The sequence below is a fragment of the Marmota flaviventris genome, chromosome 19 (genome assembly GCF_047511675.1).
Source record: "Marmota flaviventris isolate mMarFla1 chromosome 19, mMarFla1.hap1, whole genome shotgun sequence".
Taxonomy (NCBI): Eukaryota; Metazoa; Chordata; class Mammalia; order Rodentia; family Sciuridae; genus Marmota; species Marmota flaviventris.
The window spans coordinates 10,989,352-11,012,693 of record NC_092516.1 but is presented as its reverse complement, the minus strand read 5'-3'; the positions used below and the strand labels follow the sequence as shown (position 1 = coordinate 11,012,693).

The 23,342-nt window shown below is 47.4% G+C and overlaps 1 protein-coding gene across 1 annotated transcript; it reads left to right on the top strand.

Annotated features, from left to right (window-relative positions):
• Positions 1-7,208: 7,208 nt before the first annotated feature.
• Positions 7,209-22,899, top strand: LOC114096831 (group 10 secretory phospholipase A2-like). The gene is made up of 4 exons (XM_027940426.2): positions 7,209-7,293; positions 9,911-10,061; positions 11,638-11,744; positions 22,757-22,899. The coding sequence occupies exons 1-4, from the start codon at positions 7,209-7,211 to the stop codon at positions 22,897-22,899; spliced, it is 486 nt and encodes a 161-aa protein (XP_027796227.1).
• The last annotated feature ends 443 nt before the right edge of the window (positions 22,900-23,342 follow it).

Sequence of the window (23,342 nt, the reverse complement as noted above, 5' to 3'; positions counted from 1 at the left end):
GAGGGGGCTCCTGAAGCACCGAATCCTGGTTAACTCAACCCCCCCACCCCGACCATTTTCCTGCCTGCCTCTGATTTATTTGGTTGGTTTGGGTTCTTTCTTTCTTTCTTTCTTTCTTTCTCTCTCTCTCTCTCTCTCTCTCTCTCTCTCTCTCTCTCTCTTTCTTTCTTTCTTATGTGGTTTTCTATATAACATCTTTAATTAGTGGCTTTCTGTGCTAAGAATGGTCCAGATGTGAATTGCTGCTCCCTATTCCCTCCTCCCTCCTTCACACTCCTTTATGATTGGTGTGTCCAAGCTCACAGGGAAGGAAGAGCTGCAGCTGGGGCCAAATCCTCCCAAGTAGGGAGACTGGCCCATTTCACTGCCTGTCCCCCAGCTATCCTCTCACTCAAAGCCACCCCAACCTCAGCAGGACTTCTTGGGCCCTGCCACCCAAATAGGTCTGACCCCAGCCCACACTCCCTCTCAGGCTGGGCCACAGGGAGTTTCTGGCTAGCCACTTGACACCCTCCCCCAAGAGTTAATGTCTGTGACTACAGGGAGGTTTGCACTTTGTTTTGTTGAAATCCTTTCATCTCTGTGCTGTGGCCCCATCCACCCACCGACCCCAACAGGCCTAGGCGATTATCATGGCTCTGAACACCCAGCATCCTTCATAAGCATGGCCTCTTTCTCTAATGCAGCCCTTCTTCCCTGGGCCTGAGGCTGTGGGCTAGGAGGTGGGAATAAGGTGTGTGTGTGTGTGTGTGTGTGCGTGTGTGTGTGTGTGTGTGTGTGTGTACGCGTATACGTATGTGTACATGTACACCCCTGTGAGTGTATGGGGTTTGCTGTCCTGTTCTGAAGGATTCCAAGCCATGTGAAACTTCCCTCTGGATGTGATTCTGGGTTGCAGCAAGTGCTTATTTATGTATGAGGTTGGAGAATGGGTGGGGGTGGGTTGTCAGTTTTTTGTAAGGCAGTATGGAGGGGGTGACATTGGCTGAGCCTAAGGGACTCCCAGGGGAAAGCACTGCAGAAGGAACTGGTTTCCAGACTGCAGAGGGATCTGCACTTTTGTTTTTGATCAAAAAGGAAAAAAAAATGAAAGAAAAAAATTTATACACACACACACACACACATACATACACATATATATAGGAAAAAAATATATGTATACACACACAATATACATATGTGTGTGTGTATATACACACACACACACACATAAGCTCTGAAGGGTAGAAGGAATATCCAAGCCTCTGTTGTCTAAGAGAGTCCCTAAACTTTAGTGACCCCTTTGTGCCACCTTACCCAGGATGGGAGCTGCTTACCTGAGTTCCATTGGTGGGAGTTGGGGGTGGGGAGACAGGACCCGCATTTGGAGTCAGTCAGTGCCTATTTCGGGCAGTCCTGAGCCTTGCATTGTGACTTTTTCGTCTTCTGGTTGTGTTATTTCACTCCATCTGTGTCCCTACCTGATAGTTTCTCGGTACCTCTCTCTTGTCATCCCGCTCACTGCCCTTACCCTGCCTACCCTGGACCTTGATGCTATGAGGCATGGTCTCCTGGGTAGGCCAGGCTGGACAGGCATGTGGTCCTCCCAGCCATTGTACTTGTGATACAGAAGGATATTGGCTCCCCTTCCTCTGCAGAAGAAAGGGTTTTTTCCCAATCCATGGCATAGCTTCTGAGCCACAGTGCTTTGGTAATGGGGCAATTGGCATCAGGGCTCCGTCACCAGAAAGCACCAAAGTCCTGGCATGCCACCCCACTCCATTCTTCCCGGGACCCCAAGTGGGTCCTGCTGTGGCAGTGAGTCTGGCCCAGACAGACACTGTCGGCCTCCCCTCCCTATAATGGGCACCAGCTCTACCTCCCCATCAGGGCAAGGCCCTGGCTTCTCAGCCCAGCACCATCTGTTCCTCTAGACCTTTTGGGCCAGCCCAGTCTGGGTCACCCTGTCCCTCATCCTCAGCTCCCATGCAGGTGACAGGCCCAGGCAGACAGCTCCTCTCTGGGAAAGGTTAGATGCTGCCTTATCCTCCTTCTGGCCCCTCCTGTGCACACCCACACTGGTACCACCCGCACCCAGGCCAGCTCATTTTTCACCACAGGCAGGGAGAGGGGGAGACCAATCCCTTCCTGTCTCTTGAAATACAAAGAATAATGTGTGTTCAGGAGCATGGCCCAGTGGCTTTTGGGCCTGGTTCAGTCTGTCTCGTCTAAAATCTAGGCATTTTTGCTTCAAATTTATTTTTTTTTTAAGAAAACAAACAAAAATCTGCACTAATTTACCTGGTTTTCGTAGAAATTTTTTATTTTTTACATTTTTTGGTGTCCGTTTGTATTGAATAATTTGCTACATTTGTAAAATGTAAGAGGTATGTATAATATAAGTATATTTTTAACATCAGAATTGTAATTTTTTTTCAAGGTTTTTTCTTAAAAAGAGGAGAGAAATTGATTTTTTTCAGGAAAAACAAACTTTAAAATAAAAAAGAGGAGAATAAAACTTTTTCTCCCCTTTCCCCATCCTCTATCTATCCCTCTTTCCCAGGAACAAATCAAAAGATGGATTATCTTGTGAAGAATGTAAACTGTCAATCCAGAATGATGTCTTTTTCTCAATGCAGGGAGCTATAGATTCTCAAATTACCTCCCTAAGAGTGGGAGGGGGCATTGGAGCAACTGGAGAGGAGCCAGGGGAGCAGGGTAATGACTTTTTTTTCTTTAGTGAAGGAGGAATACAGTCAAATGTTTTGTATTCAGAATGTTGTGCCATATTTTGGAATGGGACATTGGTGTGTTAGAGATTTAGTTTAAAAACAAGATTGATCAACTCTGTACAGTTTATATTGTTCCAGATTTTTTAAAGTTTGTATTAAAAACATGATATATGATAAAAATAAATACATAAATAAAATTGTGTCAAGTTGGTGCCTTGTCGGATGAAAGCAAGTCTAAATCATGGGGGGAAATGAAGAAATGGATAATCTACAGAAGCAAGTCAAGTCCACCTGCAGATTCCAGGTAACCTTGGTTCTGCGGGACATGTGTAGCATCCTTCTTCAGTGCCTCACAGAGTGACATGATGGCCCCTAGATTTGCTAAACATATGGTTTTTGATGTATTGGCTTTTTCAGATCGCCATTTTTTTTTTCAAACTGGGGATTGAACCCAGGGACCATATCACATCCCCATCCCTTTTAAAAATTTTGTTTAGACACAGGTCTCAGCCAAGTTGCTTAGGGTGTCAATGAATTGCTGAGGTTGGGTCTGAACTTGTGATCCTCCTACCTCAGCTTTCTGAGCTGCTGGGGATTACAGGCATGTGCCACCATGGCCGGCTGAATTATTCTCATTTATGAACCTGGATGGTCAACTAGTTTTCCACAGGGCACCAAGAGGACACAATGGGGAATAGATAGTCTCTTAAATAAATGCCACTGAGAAACTGTATTTCCACAAGGAAGGAAGGAAAGTGAACCCTTGTCTTACACCATCCACAATAACCAAACCAAAAAGGACAAGAGCCTGAAGTGTAACATCTGGAAGCATAAAATACCTACAAGAGAACATGGGAGAGACCTCCTTGACATTGACCTTCGTTATTGAGTTTTTGGTTTTCACACCAAAAATTCACACTATAAAAAGTCAATTTGTGAGGCTGGGATTGTAGCTCTATGGTAGAGCACTCGCCTAGCACATGTGAGGCACTGGGTTTGATCCTCAGCACCGGGTAAACAAGTAAATAAATAAAGGTATTGTGTCCACCTATGACTAAAAAAATAAAAATAAACACACTAAATATCTAAATGTGATATCTTTACCGTGTGATTAATGTGCAAAAAGGCAAATCTCCCCCAGGATTCTACAGGCTTGTCTTTTCCCAGCTCAGGAATGTGATGTGGCTCCTGTCAGAAGACTTTGTCTGCCTGAGTTTCTGACGCCCCAAGGAGACCCAGAGAGTGAGGTGGACTCCAGAGAGGGGTTGAGGCTGCAGGTGAGCTGCCCAGCTGGGCGCCTCCCGCACCTCCCAGCATTCTGTACTCACCAGCCACCTGCTCATGCTTCCCTTGGTCCCTGTAGCCCCAGCTCTGACAGCAAGTCCCTGTGGGGCCACCTCTGGGCCTCAGATCTGTTCTGTGTGAGGATATCATGAGGATGAAGAGACTGACAGATGCATGTCTGATACACACTGCGCACTCGCCCTTCTCACTCTAAAATGAAAATGTTTTCACACTGATCATCAAAAGATGTTCATTGAGCTGGGTGCAGTGGCACATGCCTATAATTCCAGTGGCTGGAGAGGCTGAGGCAGGAGGATTTCAAGTTCGAGGCCAGCCTCAGCAACTTAACGAGGCCCTAAACAACTCAGGGAGACCCTGTCTGTAAATAAAAAATAAATAAAAAGGGCTGAGAATGTGGCTCAGTGGTTAAGCATCCCTGTACTCAATCTCCAGTACCCCCCAAAACAACAAAAAACAAAAAGCCTTGCAAAAACAACAAACAAACACAAGGTGTTCATTGAAGTTGATTAAATTAAACTAAGATTATGCATAGCTTGGGCCAAAAGATTTGTGATCTCCATCTCAAAAGACTGTTCTAAAAAAAGAGGACTCTGTTCTATTAAAATCCAGCCTCCACCAGATACAGAAAGAAGATGGTTATGAAAAAGTGTCTGCTGTTTCAACATTATGTGTACACACACATATACACAGATGCAAGCACACACTGACGTTCATCAGGATCCACAGAATGTCGTAGAAGACAAAATGTGCTCAGGAAAACATGAGATCTCACCAAAATAAATCTGTCATGGGAAGAGGACCCTCAAAGATAGTCAACAGGCTATGGTCCAAACGGGTGTCAGACCTGCTTTACGGTGTGAACTTTCTTCCTAACCAATCCTCCCCCTCTCACACTCTCCCTCTCCTTCCACTCCTACAAATATTCCTTCCATTCATTTCCTGGTTGATCTTGGTGCCCAGACTGTCCACCAGGTGGAGGCCTGCACCTCTTCCCCTGCCTCCGCCCCTCCCCGCATTCGAGGAATCTCCAGGTGCACCCAGCGGGGCAGGTTCCTCTCCCTAGGGTGCTTTCTCTTATTTTCTCATCATTTTCCATCCCCTCTGGAAGGTTTTGCTCAGATATCTGGCTGGAGAGTTTTCTTTGACTCTAGTGCCACTGCTAACCCGGCTGGGAGAAGGGCCGGACAATGGCTCACCTCCACCTCACATCCTCTCCCCTCAGCTCAGATTCCAGGCAGGACTCTTGCAAACAGTCCGTGTGGTCTTTGACCAGATTCAGGAACCTCTGGCTTCCTGCCCCCACTCCCCCTGGGGGCTGCCCTCAACCAATAGGAGAAAGGAGTGGTGGTGGGGGGAGGGCAGGAAATGCTTCTCCCATTTATCCCTTTTGGCAGACAATTAAGATGCAACAGATGAACCCCTAAGAGATCCTTTTGAGACTAAACTTTAGTGACCCTTCTTGTGGTCACCTCTAGAACCCACCCATGTTCCAGCTTTTATCTCTTCACTTTTCCAAGTCCCTCTGCTCCATGGATACACTTTCCAAATAATCCACTGGTCCAGAATCCTGCTTTCAGGGGTATCAGGGGACACCCAGACTGAGACGAAGAGGCCCACAGCCCTGTGCTGCCCTCTATGGCTGCTTAGTCACATCTTCTGGTCCCTTGGTGTTTTCATAGGTGTGCCTTCAGCCCACAGAGATCTTCTGGATGTGGGAATTGGTCTGATCTCCCTGTGCTCCTTCACAGTATAGGGGTCAGTCCCTGCTGGGGACTAAGCGAATGAATGAATGAATGAATGAGGAAGTGAGGTAGGTTTCAGGATTACCTTTCTCTTCTTCATGTTAACTGATTTCTCATCCTGTCCCTCCACTTCAGTTTTAAGGCACTTAGCTGTCTGCAGGGGTCCACCCTGAGCAGGGGGGCTGAGTGCCAAAGTATAGGAATCTTGGCTCATTTCCTGATGATTGTAGCACACTGAGGTTTGTCACTCAAGTTCTCTCCAACCCCAAGTCCTGGGCCATCTGAAACCCATATTGTATATGGGAAAGCCTTTACTGAGCACCTACCGTGGGCCAGGCAGAGAAGGGCTGAACACACAAGATGAAGGAGACCTGGATTTTGCCCAAAGAGCTCACACTCCAGTGGGGAAAGTGTTCCTCCAGGTGGCAGGCTAGGAATCAAAGCTTGGATTTTCATAGAAGGAGGCAGAGAGGTTTGGCACCATGTAAAAATGAGGTCGAATCTGGGTTCCTATACTTCACTTGGCTTCTCTGATCCTTAGTGCTTTCCGGTGAAAGGGGACTCAGGTTGTGTTAAGGTCACCCATCTGTGCTGCCAGTGTTGAAATAGCCAGAGAGTGGCAGTTTTACCTACTGCATCATTGTTCCTAGAGTCTGGCCATGGAGATAGAAGGTGGTATGCAGGGTTCCATTGGCAGTTTACTTATCAGGTAAAAGCAACAGAAATTGGTGACAAATTGGGTAGTGCTAGCTAGAGCATCAGAGTCAAAAAGCAACAGATACCGCACACAATAGTCGCTTCTTTTCTGTATCGGGCACCTATTGTGTACGCTTTTCTTGGCTCATGCGGCCTCTTGGAGGAAGCGACATGACCCTTGGACAGAAGAGAAACGGGAGGCACGAGGGTGTGGGAAGATGTGGTTGTGGTCTTCCTGCCCTCCCCCATCCCAGTCCAGTCTTTTACCAGAAGGCACTGTGTGACCTTGGGCAAAACTTTGGTCACCTGTTCCTGCACTATGGTGGCAGCAGTAGCAGGGACACTGTAGAGTGTTGATTTTGAGAGGCAACAGGAGCGCAAAGGGTCCTGTATTTTAAAATGGTGAGATGAATTCAGTGCTATCCTCTCCCCCGAGCCTCTACTCCTTTTGGAAGCCCAGGTGAGCAGCGCAGAGGCGCTTCAGGTAATAATATCAACGAATGTTATTTAATTCTTGGTACTCGGGAGCAAGACTCTCCCTCCTGGCCCCAGGAACCTGATTGGCCTCCCAGCCCACTGGGGGACCTACACGCAGAGGTCCGGACGGAGGCTCCGCGCAGTCCCTGGTACCCGCCCCTGCCTGGCTCCGCCCAGACCGCGGGAAGGTGAGGCCGGGGGCGGGGCCAGAGGTGGGGGTCGGCCAGGCTTGAAGACTGCACTGCCCGCCAGACTGGCCCACACCTGTCACCCTCCCATGGGTCTGCTACCTCCGTGCCCCCCAATAATGCTGCTACTCTTGCTGCTGCTGCTGCTGGGACCTGGCCCCGGACCCAGCGTGGGTAAGTGATGACCCGACCTCCTCCAGCCCTCCCTAGGGACTTAGGAGCTCCGCATCCCAACTCCTCCACAGGGACTCCAACTCACCAGCCTGCCCCAGGTCCCCAGGAGCTGCACAACCCCCAGCCCTCTCTTCTGATATCCACCCACTCATCCATCCTAGGGACGCAGTAACCCTGTCTCCTACTTCTGTCCAGGGCCTCCCACATAGCACACTCTACCTAAGGACTCAGAACCAGCCCTGACCTTCCCCAGAGGTTTAGAGTCCTCCCCTCAAATAGCCTCCAGAGCCACTCAGAGCCCCTACCCCTGCCGTCCTGATCCCCATTCTTGTGAGGTGACCATCACTCTGTCTGCGGGTCCGAGGTTGGATCTCAGACCTCATGGGGGTGGCGAGCAGGGGCAGAGGGGCTGGGCTTGCTGGTGGGTGAAGAACGTATAGTCTCCTTCTCATCTATCCCTGGGGTCACCCTCAGAGAGGTCCTCTTGGTGGCTGCCCATTTCTGGAGCCCACAGTTGAGCAGCACACTTAGGGAACATACAGGCACCCTAAGACAGCCACACAGGAACAGCACCCCCCTCACCTGGGCACTGGGGTGCACAACTCCTCAGACCCAGGCTGCAGATTCAGCAAAATGCTTGGAGAGGAGTAGCTGCATGCACAACCCAGCGACCCCTGAGACAGCCCCAGGGAAAACTCACATGAACCCTGGACACACTGCGAAGTACAGATGCATGGACCCGGGGCTCACAGGATACCCTGCCAGCCCAAGCACTCCCAAAGGAGGCTGCCCGCGGGCAGACAGAGCAAACAGACCCCAGCCTGACCTGCCCCACCTATGTTGGCACAAAGGGAGTGTTTTCTTCGGTTTCAAACCCGCCCCATGCCTGAGCCCTTCTTAGGTCTGTTCCTAGACCTCAGGATGCCAGAGAGTGGTCAGATGGTGGTGTCGGTGGTGGGAACTCTGCAGAAAGCTTCAAAATATGGTTCTGAGGCTGGGACCTTGTCTGGGGGTGCTTAGGGTGGATGTGTTCCAGGGAGCTTAGCGGATCCAGAGGTCAAGGGACCTTTTCTGGAAGCCTATCAAGTGCCAGGGCATTCAGAGCTGCCTGTCAGAGATTTGCTCTGTAATATCACCCAGGTTGGAGGGTCATCCTCTTAAGCAGACAGCAGCACAGTCCAACAAGGGTCCCTGGGGCCACCTGGGGGGGGTGAGTTAGTTGTGGAGGGAGGTGGTCTGTGAGCCTGGTGAGGTTGGTAAGAGCATTTGCAGCAGAGTGTGGATGTGCTGGGTATGACTGGAGAGAGCACAGGATTCCTGGTGCAGGAGAGGGGGCCCTGGAGGAGTGGGAGGACTTGACCCCCACTGGGCCTTGGGGTGCAGTGGGGCCCCTGAGCTTTATCCAGAGCCCGTAGGAGCCATGGAAGGTTTGAGGCAGCTGTGTAGGTTGCTGGGAGAGTGAGGACAGATAAACTTTTGAACTCTAAACTCATTTTTTGCCTTTTCCTCTTTTTTGACACAAAGGGAGCTCTGGCCCCCACCACCACTAATATGCTACTTTTTTCCCACTGTGAACAATACAACGTCATTTGGATTTGGCCTGGACTCCTCCAAAGAGCCATTGTAGAGAGACAGGTCCTAATTAAGAGAAAGGTGATGTCTACATGCTAGGCTTTCACCTGCATTGACCTCAGGCCTGGTGTGTTGGGGAGCAGATGCCCAGGACACAAGCCTGGGCATGAGTTTCTGCTCCGCTGCTGCTGTCCCTCAGCCCTGTCACTGGCGTTTCTGGACCAGGAGGAAGGAACACTGGTTCATGGGTCAGAAGCTTGGGTCAGAGCCTCAGCTCAGGGGCTATGGACTGTGTGAGTGTGAGGGCCACCTTTCCCAGATGACCTCTTCTTTCTCAGTTGTCAACTGCAAGGGTTCCATCACAGCGAATGGGTACTGTTATGTGTCAGGGCTGTGCCAGGATCCAGACAAATGGCCAGGCCCATGTCAGGGGAGCCTCCCAAACTAGGAGAACGCTGCTCCCAGGCAGTGAACATAAGGAGATCCAAAGGCCCTGAGCCAGAGTCTGGGTGAGAACTGTGGAGCCCAGGGACTGGTAAGCCCCCAGAGGAGTGCTCCTCGGTGACAGGAGCACTTGGTGACGTCATCTCTGTTGCGCAGTGCCCCACACAAGCAGCTGAACTAGCATTTACCGCAGAAATTGCAAAGAGACTGTGTCTAGAGTTGACAGGGGCAGGGGGTCAGGAATCAGAGTGTTCCAGGAAGGGGGACCAGCCAGCACCAAGGCCCATGGCATCACCTTTTACTTAGTGTAGTCTGCGACTCATTTTCCTTTCATAGCTGCCTGGAGGGTGTTGACTGTAGGCGTTAGAGGCTGCACGCTTCGTCTCATTTTATTCTGCTAGGGGACCTTACGTTTTCCTCCATTTCCCAAATCAGGAAACCAAGGTACACAGCGGTACCTAATTTGTCCAAGGTCACACAGGTAGGAAACAGGATTTGAACCTAGACAGGCTGCAACATCCAGGCCCTTCGCAGTCTAATGTCCCTCCCTAGGGCCAGGGAAGTCCTGACCTGAAGCCTCTGACCTTTGTTTACCGCTCAGCATCTAAGAGGTCACATGTGCACCGGCGTGGGATCCTGGAACTGGCAGGGACTTTGAACTGTGTCGGCACCCGAACCCCCATGGCCTACATGAACTACGGCTGCTACTGTGGCCTGGGTGGCCATGGCCAGCCCCAGGATGCCATCGACTGGTGAGTGTACATTTGGGTCCAGGCTAGAAGTTGCTCCTGTCCCCTGAGGCCCACGAGGAAGTACCCAAAGCTGAAGTTGGGGGTTCGTGCAAGAAGATCCCAGCATGTGGTGCTGCCTCCTGGGTTATGTGGCCAGAGAGGACACATCTTGGTGACAGCTGCCTCTTTACCCTGACCATGGGCTAACTGTGCTGCCTAGAAGGTAATATAACTTGAACCAGGCTTTAACACACCAGAACTGCTCTGAGCATCCCTTTGAATCCTCACATCAACCCCATTTCATGGACAAGGAGACCGAGGCGCTTAAAGGTTAAGTTACCTGTCTGGGCTGCATAGAGTAAGGCGTGGGACCTGGTATTTGAACTCGGGCAGTCTGACTGCATTCACGCCCCAACCCCTGCCCTCTGCAACCGTGTGAGAAGGGTCTGCTCCTGGAAGGCTGAGCTCTTCCTGTGACTTCCTCATTTACTCTCATGGCCCAGCTTGGAGACAGTCATGGTGCTTGTCCCCATTTTACAGATGAAGGCCCTGAGGCTCCAAGGGGTGCAACTACTCGCCCCCTTTCAGGAAGCTAGTAGGTACACTGTGCCAAGTTCAGCTGCCTCTTTCCTAGTTGGAGGTCCTGGTTGTCCCTGAGAGGTCTTGACTAACCCTTGAGCCACAGATGCTCGAGCCCCCGGCAGTGACCTCCCCGACTCTGACTGGCTGGTTCCTGCGTGTCCTTCAGAGGCAGCTCAGCCACACTGTCTCCAGGGAACCTTCTCTGGAGCCTCCCTGGGTCTGCCATCTCCTCTGGGCTTCTCAGTGTCCCTCTGTTTAACGTGTTTCCCCTTCCTGTGTCTGGTGGCTTATCTGTCTCCCTCCCCGGACTGGGGGCTTCCTAAGAGCAGAGCAGGGACTGGCTGACCTCCTGGGCCAGACCATTGAGGGCTCAGACAAGTGCAGAGAATACCAGTGGATGAATGAGTGGGTAGATGAATGAATGACAGGTCTGACGGCATTTGTGGGTGTTCCCGGGGTCACTGTTCAACAGTGAATGTTCATCGAGGCCGGGAGGGCCTGGGACAGAGGTGCCGTCCTCACAGAACTTTGGTCATCCCAGAAAGACGGATGTTAACGAGGTTTATAATGAGGGTTTCTTTACATACCTGCCCGGAAGGGAGGGATCCTGGGTTTTATGAAAGGGTGTGACAGGAGACAGTATGGCTTGGGGAGACAGGAGGAGGCCATGACATCCCAAGGGGAGGTGCCCAGGCAGAGGGTGCCACATGGACAGAGTGGGGATAAAAAGGGGCTTGGCTTGCTGGAGGGACAGAAAGGAGGCTGGGATGGCTGGAGCACAGAGGCTCAGAGCAAGGCAAGGAGGCTGCCTGGGGATGGCCAGGGATGGAGGCTGTGCAGGGCTCATGGAACCAGTGGGATTTTTCCCTAGCATTGAGCTTACCAGGGATAAAGCTTCCACCGGAAGGCACTGTCTCCGTAGGGGTCTGCACTCACCCGTAGCCCCAGCAAGGGAGGTTGCAAGAGAGTTCCCTGCAGGCACCCACCTGCTGGCCTGTCTGTGTGACACCTGCAGGTGCTGCTACCACCATGACTGCTGCTACACTCGCGCAGAGGAGGCTGGCTGCAGTCCCAAGTTGGAGCGCTACTCCTGGCAGTGTGACAACCAGCGCATCCTGTGTGGTGAGTCACAGCATGGTACACATCAGTGTCCCCAAGAGTCCCCTGGGCATCCTGGAAGAGCCAGGTGATTCCTGTGCTCTTCTTGTAATAACACAGGGTTGTTCTTAACTCTCCAGAGACCATCCCTTAGGTTTATGTACAAGAGATTTTTTACACTGCGTGTATGCACACACACACACGCACACATACACAGAAACCTATTTATTTAGTGTCTGGACAAAAAGGAAAAATAGATAGTGGGGCTGTGGTTGTAGCTCAGTGATACAGTACTTGCCTAGCATGTGTGAGGCACTGGATTCAATCCTCAGCACCACATATAAATAAATAAATAAATGTATTTGTTTACCTATACCTAAAAATCTTTTTTTTTTTTAATTTATTTTTTTAAGAGAGAGAGAGAGAGAGAGAGAAAACTTTTTAAAATATTTATTTATTAGTTATCGACGGACACAACATCTTTGTATGTGGTGCTGAGGATCGAACCCGGGCCGCACGCATGCCAGGCGAACACGCTACCGCTTGAGCCACATCCCTAGCCCCCCTAAAAATCTTTAAAAAGAAGAAAAAAGAAAAGGATAGAAATGACACCAGGTATAAACAACCATCAGAAGGATTCTGGGTTAAAAACCCACAGTGTTTCCACACTGTGGAATACTCTGCAACCAAAGACAGAATAAGATAGAAATATATGCCGACATAGAAAGATATTGACTGAAAAACCAACTGCAGAATGACTTTGAAGTACAGCCTTATTTGTGTTTGAAAAAAAGAAAAAAGGATAAAAGAATCTTGCAGAATAGTACCATACTACCTTCCCCAGCTTGATGTAGGCATGTAGAAAGCTCAGAAAAAGATGTGTAAGGATAGACTCCAAATTGAGGGTGGCCATGATTGACTCTAGGGTAGAGGGCAACTTCATATTCTTTGTATGCTTCCATGTTTCACAAAGAGAATGTCTTCATGAGTTAAAGTTAAGCTGAGGGGCCAGAGTTGTGGCTCAATGGTAGAGTGCTTGCCTCGCACTCATGAGGCAGTGGGTTCGATCCTTAGCACCACATAAAAATAAATAAAATAAAGATATTGTGTTTTCTACAACTAAAAAAACATATTAAAAAAAAAAAAAGTGGAGTGCGGTGGCACAAGCCTGTAAGTCTAGCATCTCTGGAGGCTGAAGCAGGGGGATCGGAAGTTTAAAGCCATCTCAGCAATTTAGTGAGGCCCAAAGCAGTTTAGCAAGATGCTGCCTCAAAGTAAAAAATAAAAAGGGGGGCTGCGGACGTGGCTCAAGCGGTAGCGCGCTTGCCTGGCATGCGTGCGGCCCGAGTTCGATCCTCAGCACCACATACAAAAAAAAAAAGATGTTGTGACTGCTGAAAACTAAAAACTAAATAAATAAATAAAATAAAATAAAAAGGGCTGGGGATGTGGTTCAATGGTTAAGTAAGGGTCCCTGAGTTCAATCTCCAATACCAAAAAAAAGAAAAAAACAAATGTTGAAAGGGAAAGGAATACGTGGCCTGAAGTATTTTAGGTTAAAGTGCACAGATGTCAGCAATTTATTGGAAACGTGTCAAAACCAAACAAAGCTGGGCATGGTGGCATATGCCTGTCACGTAGGAATGACATCAGTCTGGTGATCGGCAGATGGTTTATGGTGGTCCTGGTCATTCTCAGGATCTTTAGGCTGACCTTGTCTCCATTATCTGATCAGTAGATAGTACTGTAAAGTTCCCTAAATGATAGGTTTCTTAAAATGTCCTATCTCTTTTTTACTTAACCTATTTATTGGTGGGCTAATTAACAGTGCACAGGTAGATTTATGGGTTTCCCAGAAATTTGGGAGGGACAGGCCTCAGAGACAGACTGGCCTGGGGAAGCATGTGGAACTTCGTGGGGAGCCAGCCTGGATGAATGTGCCTTTAGGTCCTGATGCCCCGGGGTCCTGAACAATTATTGCATTCCGCAGTAACTTGGGCATTACCCCAGTATGGCTCCAAGAGCAGGCACCCCTGGGGTTGAGTTACACTCACCTGTTCCTTTGTAATCCCACCCCTTCTGCCTTTTTCGGATAGAATGTCCTAAGAAACAGTGTCCTCCAAACAAAAGCCCACTTCCAAATGCGCTCCCTCTCTCTCATCAGCCTCTGGTGACCTTCTCTTGCCCCCCCCCCCCCATTTTGGGGAACTTGAGGCCGGGAGACGGGGAAGCCGTCCTGAAGCTTATAAAAGGTATTCTGTGTGTGGTATTTTGCGTCACCCCAAATTCACACAGGTGACTTTGGTTCAGCTGCCCGCGCTGGTCAGGGGCGCCACTAGTCCTTCCTTGACGTCTGTTTTCTACCTGTTTCTTCTGTCCTGTCTCAGGGGAATGGGTGGGTAATGGTGAAGCAAAATGTTAAAAGAAAAAAATTCCTGTGCCGGTTCATTTCCAGTTCATTTCACTGGCCAAGCCCTGGTCTCCCAGTGTCTGTTTCCTAGTTTGTACACTGCGGGTGGAATTGGAGCCTGTCTGGTATGAGGTTGAAGTGACAGGACACTGTGCCTCATGCATGGCAGGGGCCATGGAATAAGTGACCCAACAGAGAACCTGCCTTGAGAGTGACCCAGCGACACCCCACTGAGGGCAGGACTGGGCAAGTGCAGGGCAGCAGCTTTAGCTCACCCTGAGCCCCCCAAAGAGGAAGCTGTTTCTCCTTCAATTCTCTTTTAATTGTGTGGAGGGGAGGAGAAAGTCTCAGTTCATCGCTGCTTAACTTTCACATCTCTCTAATATTTGCTGATCCTTTTTTTTGTTTAGTTTGGCTTTTCTGGTAAAAGGAATGGAACCCCAGGGGTGCACTACCTAACTGAGCTACATCCCCAGCCCTCTTTTTACTTTTTGAGATAAGAGCTCACTAAGTTACCTAGTCTGGTCTCGAACTTGTGATCCTTCTGCCTCAGCTGCCTAAATTGCTGGGATTACAGTCTTGTTTACTTAGTTATTTAATTGATTGATTGATTCTGAGGTATGGAGGGTTGAACCCAGGGACTTGCACATGCTAAGGCAACTGTACCACTGAGCTAGGCCACAAGCTTGATTCCTTCGTAAACAGAGAAAACCGCTCTGGCTGATAACTGTATCCAAGAGTTCTACACTGAACTCTGGTTTGGCTTTGTAACTGTCTATCTACTAATGGTTTATTAATTTTTTTTTTTTTTTTTTTGGTTTCCACACTGTATTAGTTTATCTTGAACCACAAGCAACATGAGAATGATTATTATCATACTGCATCCTAACATCTCAGTGTTCATTGTACCTGACTAATGTCTCCTAACATCAAGAGAAAAACTACAATTAAAAATGTTAGGTGTCTCCAAGGCAACCTTTCTTATTTTATTTGTTTGTTTGTTTATTCATTCATTCATTCTGGTACTGGAGATGGAACCTAGGACCTCACATACTAGGCAAATGCTTTAACAATGAGCCACACCTCAGCCCAACCTTACTGATTTTTAAACAAAACAATGAAAAAAAAAATAGTGAGACATTTATTTTTAAGACTCAGTCACACATGGTGGTGTTCACCTATAATCCCCGTGACTCAGTAGGCTAAGGCAGGAGGATTGCAAGTTCAAGGACAGCTTGGGCAATTTAGGGAGAACCTGTCTCCAAATGAAAAGGGCTGGGAGTGAAGTTCAGTGGTGAGTGCCCCTGGGTTCAATCTCCAGAGAGAGAAATGGGGCTGGGGGAGGAAGAGAGAGAGAGAGAGACAGACTGACTCAGTGGTGCTTTCCACTTACAGTTTCCTTTCAATTAAATTTGAAATCAGAATTAATTTAAAGTTCAGTCAGTGAGACTCAGACTTATCTGAAGAGTTAGAAATGAACCAGAAAACTGCTTCTATCACTTTTTTGCTTTTAATTGAGAATAAACATAATGCAAAATTCATCATTTTAAAGCATACAACTCAGTTATAATATAGTCACAATGTCAGCCAACCATCATCAAAACATTTTCAATGCCTCCCCTCAAAAAATATACCCAATAGGGACTGGGGATGTGGCTGTACAACAGAATGCTTGCCTAGCATGCATAAGGTCCTGGGTTCAATCCCCAGCACTGCAACACACACACACACACACAAACAAGCAAAAAAAAAAAAAAAAAAAAACAAAACTTATACCCACAGCCAGTCCCCAGTCTCCCACCCTCTCATTTCTCCTTATCACCAGCACCTGATGCAGAAAAAGATAGACTGGGTCTACCTAGAAAAGCAAATGCAGGAAACCATTGAAATGCAAAGCAAAGAAAGCTAGCCCAAGTCTTTAGCCTGTGCCCTTGGCCTAGCCCTTGGACCTAGCCCTTGACCCACACTCTTCCCTGCAAAAGATAATTGAGGGCAACTGGAAAACTTGGTGCAAAATTGTGTGACTCCACCCTGGCTCCACCTCTAGTCCAGCCCCCAACTGCCCCTCTATGAGTATTAACACCCCACACCCAGGGGCTGTTCACCCAGGGGCTGCTCTCTCCCTCTGAAGATGGCTGGCATTCTCCCTTTAATGTGTGTCTGTTCTCCTAAATAAATCTCTCTCTACCCTAACGGCCAGGCCGAGTGCTGACATTCTTTTCTGCATGTGTGGCAGAGACCCCACTTGTGCAGAGTTGAGGCCCCCCCGCCATCTTGGGAACACCTTGGACCTCAAGGACAAGCCTGTCAATGTGATTTCTACCTCTATGCACATACCAGGATACTTGGTATCTTAGACTAGGTACGTGCATAGAGGCAGAAATGAGTGTGAGTGGTATGAGTGGAATTGCACGGTATGTGGATCTCCACCCTGGCTTCTTTCACTTGGTGCCCTATTTTGGAAGTTCACCCACATCGTAGGGTATTTTGGTGCTTCATTCCTTTTATGACCAAATTGTGTTCTACCGTATGGCTCTGCCACCTTTCATTCTGCGGTGGTTCCAAGGATGGCCATTTAAATTGTTTCTACCTTCTGGCTATTGTGAATAGTGCCGCTGTGAACATCCACAAAAAAGCATTTATTTTAGTACCTGTTTTTAGTTAAAGTATACACACACACACACACACACACACACACCCCACACAAACACATTACACACATATATAGACTGTGTTGGGTCATATGGTAATTCTGTGTTTTTTTTTTTTTGGGGGGGGGGCGTTGGGGAGTACCAGGAATTGAACTCAGTGGCACTCGACCACTGAGCCACGTCCCCAGCCCTTTTTTGTATTTTATTTAGAGACCGGGTCTCACTGAGTTGCTCAGCGCCTCGATTTTGCTGAGTCTGGCTTCGACCTTGTGATCCTCCTGCCTCAGCCTCTGGAGCTTCTGAGGCTATAGGCATGCATCATTATGCCTGGCTCTTTTTCTTGATAATGTCCTCAATACACCAAAGTTTTTAATTTTGGTGAAATCCAGTTCACCTACTTTGTCTATTGTGGCTCATATTTTTGATGTCTTAAGAATCCATTGCCATGGGGCTGGGGATGTGGCTCAAGTGGTAGCGCGCTCGCCTGGCATGCGTGCGGCCCGGGGTTCGATCCTCAGCACCACATACAAACAAAGATGTTGTGTCTGCCAAAAATTGAAAAATAAATATTAAAAAAAAATTCTCTCTCTAAAAAAAAAAAAAAAAAGAATCCATTGCCAAATTCAAGGTCAGAAATGCTTACCTGTTTTCTCTTAACAGTTTTATTTTATTTTATTTTGTACTGGGGATTGAACCCAGGAATGCTTTACCACTGAGCCATATCCCAGCCCTTTTTATGTTTTACTTTGAGACAGGGTCTTACTACTACGTTGCTGAGGCTGGCCTCAAGTTTGTGATCCTGCCTGAGTTTCTAGAATTACAGGTGTGTGCCATCACACCCAGCCTAGTTTTTATAGTTTAAACTCTTAGATTTATTAATTTATTTTTGAGTTAATTTTTATACGTAGAGTGAGTGGAAAGGGCCCAATTAGTTTTTTGGCATGATGTTATCCAGTTTTTGGCATGATGTTATCCTGCATCCTTTATTGAAGGGACTTTTCTTTCTCTTTTGAATATTCTTGGCATTTCTGTGTTGAAAATGGCTTGTCCCTAGAGGGATGACGGTTCCATCACTTTGCTCAAGCCTCAGTTCGCCTACCTGCGAGTTACGTGTTGCAGGGTTTGTAACACGATAAGCAGATTGAATGGGAGTTCTTCTTCTCTCCCTCCCCTTCTCCTCCCCCTGTCTTCTCTCTGTGTGACTGTCCACTAAAACCCCAGCTTCTGGTGACAAGTCTGCTCTGCAGGCCAGAAGGTGATCATGATGGTTACTGGAAGGTGATTTTAGATATGCGGGGACTCTCAGCCATATCTCCATAGTATGAGTTGAAGAACTGGCATAAGAACAAAGCTGAATTCATATGGAGACACAGTAATCCTAGAAATTCAGGCAGGATCACAAATTTGAGGCCAGCCTCAGCAACATAGTAAGACCCTGTCTCAAAATAAAACATAAAACGGGCTTGGGATATGGCTCAGTGGTAGAGCATTCCTGGGTTCAATCCTCAGTACAAAACACACAGTAGGACTTGAGTATGACCCAGCACCATCTTATGCAATCTGTCATTTAAAGTTAGGAAAACTGAGGCCGGGGGCCGGGGGAGGCGACATGGCCCTAAACAGCCCTTTTGCAGCACAAGCAGGGAGCTGAAACATGGCTCAATGGTGAGATCTGCTGAAGATCTTTTCCTTTTCTCTTCAGTTTGCATGTTCTGCTTGCTCCTACCCATGCGAAAAGGATGTTTATGAAATATTTATTGGTGTGTTCGCCGGTGGAATTCTGTACCCGTTTACAGAACTGTCCTCCCTAAACCCAATGAAAAGAACCAAAGTATCTATTATGCATTTTTTTGGATAAAAATATTCTCTTATTCTGTTTGGAGATATTCTGAACATAGTTGTTTATTTAATTATAGGTTTGGCTCATTTTCCATTTATGGGCTTGACAAATATATTAAAAAATTTAAGCCTGCAATAATATTTACTAGCAGGTTTTAATTATTTTAAGGTTTTAATTTTAAGCTTAACCAGTGGTAGCTATTTTTCTCTTATAGTTTTATTTTTCTTGAACAGCATGGTTCCTTTGGATTCCTGAAGCCATGAGACTTTTTTTTTTTTTTTGTACCAGAGATTGAATCCAGGAGTGCTTAGCCATAGAGCCATATCCCCAGCCTGTTTTTTCTGTTTCTGTTTGTGAGATAGGGTCTCCCTAGTTGCTCAGGGCTTCACTGAATTGTTGAGGCTGGCCTGGAACTTGCAATCCTTCTGCCTCAGGCTTTCCAGTCACTAGGATTACAGGCACACACCACATGCCCCACAGTGCTCCAGGCTTACATCTTGTTTTTAAAAGAAACTTTTTTTTTGTTCAGGGAGAAGGTGGGAGGTACACCCTCCTGGTCCACCCCTTCCCAGCTCTGTGACCCTGGTTGAGTTTCCGACTCCTTCTGAGTCTCACTTTACTCCTCTGTAAAATGGGAATAATAAAACATAGTCGTTATCCTGTCGTGGTGGTGCATGCCTGTAATCCTAGCAGCTTGGAAGGCTGAAGCAGGAGGATGCCTGGGTGGTCCATCGGAGCTTGAGGATGGTGTAGGCTGGAATATAGTGCCCAGGGTAAGAGTGGTAGTGATGGTATTGGAAAATGAGGGGGGACATTGAATGCTTTCTTTCTGGGGGAAGAACCAGAGAGGGTTTTTTAAAAATATTTTTATTAGTTATTGATGGACCTTTATTTACTTATTTGTTTATATGCGGTGCTGAGAATCGAACCCAGTGCCTCACACCTGCTAGGCAAGTGCTCTTCCACTGAGCCACAACGTCAGCTCCCAGGGAGGGTTTTTTATGTTTGTATTTTGCTGGGCTGATTATTGAACCCAAGGTTGCTGTACCCCAGAACTACATCCCTGGCCCTTTAAAAAATTTTGAGACAGGATCTCTTTGGCTATGAATTTACAATCCTCCAGCCTCAGCCTCCAGAGTAGCTGGGATTATAGGTGTGCTCCACCATACCTGGCTGATGTTACTTCTCTAAAGCTAGATATAACTTGTGGCAGGGCTTTTCACCCTTGACACTATTGACATATTGGGCCACATAATTCTCTGTTGCCAGGGGCTGTCCTGTGCACTGTGAGATGTTTAGCAGCATCTTTAGTTCTACCCACTAGATGGTAGCACCCCCCTCCCCCACTGTGACAAACTAAAATGTCTGTAGATGTTGCCAGATGCCCCCCTGGAGGCTCAGCTGCCCATGGTTGAGAATGGCTGGTCCATGTCATCAATGTACTTTATTTTGACCATGTCCCCATCAACTGCTCCACAAGGTTGCAGAGACCAGGGGTGTTTGTAAATATTTGTGCCTTTATTTGAGGATTTTTGTGGGCAGCATCAAGTCTAGAATTGCTGGGTCCAATATTGTATTGGGGGCTCCTCTACAGCGTAGAAAGGGCTGGGGGGCAATCTAAAGAGACAGGCAGAGAGCTTGTCACGAGGTACATTTACATAGTAAGGACATTTAAAGAAGATTTAAATTGTGTTTATTTATATAGGCTAAGGGGGAGAGTATCAAAATATCACACTGTGCCTCATAAATATGTGCAGCTATTATATATCAATTATAGTAAAAAAAATATAAAAGTTGGGGAAGAGGAGGGTCACCAAAGCTCCCAGAAGCCTCTTCCTTTCTTCCTTTTTCTTTTTCTTTCTTTTCTTTTTTTTTTTTTTTGGTACTGGGGATTGAACCAGGGGTGCTTAACCACTGAGCCCCATCCGCAGCCCTTTTCATTTTGAGACAGGGTCTTGCTAAGTTGCTCAGGGTCTCACTAAGTTGCTGAGATCTTCCTGCCTTAGCCTCCTGAGTTGCTAGGATTATAGGCGTGAGCCGCTGCACCTGGCTCCTAGCAACCACTTTCTTTGGGTGCAGCTGCTGAATGACAGGTAGACATTCTGATCTAACAGATACTGTACATTTGTGTTTGTGTGTGCGATGCTGGGGATGGAAACAGGGCCTTGAACATGCTAGGCAAACACTCTACCACTGAACTGCATCCCCCACTTTGTACATTAATCCATGAAATAGCTACTCTTCAAATCCTTTTAATAAAATGGATTTTCTTTCCATGATGAAAGCATCATATGGCCCAAAGTAGAAATGTTTGAAATGACAAGGTATAAAAGTGGAGGAAATTAAACTCCCAATGATGTTACCCCAGACAACTCCCCATTCTGGTGTTTTTCCTGTTTTCCTTTATGAAGATGTAATTAAAAAATATAATGGTGGGGCTGGGGATGTGGCTCAAGCGGTAACGCGCTCGCCAGGCATGCGCGGGTCGCTGCGTCCAATCCTCAGCACCACATAAAAATAAAATAAAAATGTTGTGTCCACTGAAAAGTAAATATTAAAAAATTATTTATTTAAAAAAATATATAGTATGTTTTGCACCCTTTATTTTTCTCTTACCTATAAGCTGTTTCTCATGCCAGTAAAACTCTTAAATAATCCTGTTATAACTTGGACTTTAAAGGTCCGAGTCAATACCCCATCCCGTCTCTGGAGTTGGATGCCGGAGGCTTGAGTTGGGCAGAGCTGGGTGGGGGTACTGGTCTCCCCATGCCTTCCTGGGTTTCTTCTCTGCAAAGTGGAGTGCTGATGACTCTGCCTTTGGAGACTGTTCAGGTCGGGGACCAGAGACTTGTTCTTCTGGGTGCCTTGCTCTACACAGAAGCTTAACAAATGAATTAGAGTGAGATTTTTCCCTTCCAATCTTCTATTTTCCAAGTAGACAAGAGGAAGTGTCTCTGTGTTAAGTGATAGTTTGACTACCAAATCTTGCTAATTTCTTTTTTATAAAACCCGCACACCCAGTTGAAGCCTCACAGCCTGCAGGCAGGCAGGCATCATCATCTAACTAGACTAATTCTAGAACTTTATCTCCATAGGTGTTTTTTTTTTTTTTTTTGAGTGGGGGGAGGGTACTAGAAATTGAACCCAGGGGCGCTTAACCAACTGAGCCACATCTCCAGCCCTTTTTGAGACAGGGCCTCACTTAGTTGCTTAAATTGGCCTTGAATTTGAGATTCTCTTGCCTTAGCCTCTGGAGTTGCTGGGATTACAGGCAAGTACCACCGCTCCTGGCCCAGGTTTGATTTTTCTAGTTTCTCATGCATGTGTTTAAAGGCACAGAGCTTCTAAAACCATGGCTGAGCTAGCCATTTTCCAAGCTCCCACTTCTTCACCACGCCTTTTGAAGGAGATTAGAAGAATTTGATAGTGAATGTTGTTCATTATGTCAAAAATTAAAAGTGCACACTAAAAGACAGTGGGTGTATCCATGGCTGTCAAAAGAGTGACATCATCTAGATTAATAACATATGACTTTTAGACTACAAAGTCTTCCCAAGCCAATTAATGAGTTAAGTGGAATTCCCCAGCTAGAGGGATTTATCTTTGCATGTCCTCAAAAGGTAAGCCCTGGAGGGAGGGGTGATAGGGATCATGTGATTGCTACCTACAGTCAGGGCGTTTCTTTTCTTGAGGGCTGGGGATGGACCTTGTGTATGGTAGGCCAGTGCTTTCTACCCCTGGGCTGCCTCTCCAGCACTGCTCCTGTTTTAAATGAAAGTTTAGGTAAGTCACATGGCCTGAAGGAGGGTCAAACCAGGCCTGGATGGCTGCCAGGCCCCTACTGTCTTATCTAAGCAGATCCCCAAGTGAAACAGTAATAATGTTGACACAGAAGAGAAGCCAGAATTGTGTGGACATCAGACTGTCTATCTGAAATTTTAAGTTCCTTTTCACAGGGGCTGACATGCCCTCCTTCCTGGAGGGGACAAGCTGATGGAGAGCACCTGGTGAGATGTCCCGTTCCACACACACACACATGCCACACCTGACCCGTTCTGCCCAGCTGTGCTGGTTTCCCTGGCATTGACCCTGGAGTTTCTGCAGGGTCTAACCCCAGTCTCTCCACTCCTTCCAGGATCCGCGGATGATGAATGCCAGAAGCTCCTGTGTAAGTGTGACAAGGAGATTGCTTACTGCCTAGCCGGTACCAAGTACAACTTTAAGTACCTCTTCTACCCACAGTCTTTATGTGAGAAGGACTCACCCAAGTGTGACTGACTCAGTGTTCTTTTGCAAAAGGAAATAAAGCTCCCTTTCATTAATGAACAACAGAATTCAGTTTCTGGAGGAGGCAACTGAGGCCAAGTGATAAAGCCACGTGAGCCTTGTGTTTGCCTTCCGGCCTGGAACTCAGATTGAGTCTGTTCGGCTTCCAGTTTGATGAAGGTCAAAAGTCCCATTCCTATTTTATAAAACCATGACTGTGTTGAGCTTGGTATCGTTTTCTGTGGTTAGTTCGACTTTTTTGAAAAGGTGGGTTTTGTCTTCTCACTTGCTGCTGATGGCTGGTGGTCAAATGAGCGCCGATACCTGCTAGGCACTTGGCCATGTTGTAGGCTTTGTGTCGGCAATAAACAAGACACACAGGGGACACTCCCCCTTGTGAAGTTCAAGTCTCATAGCTGTTTGCTTAACAGAGTATTCCCCATCCCACTCCACCT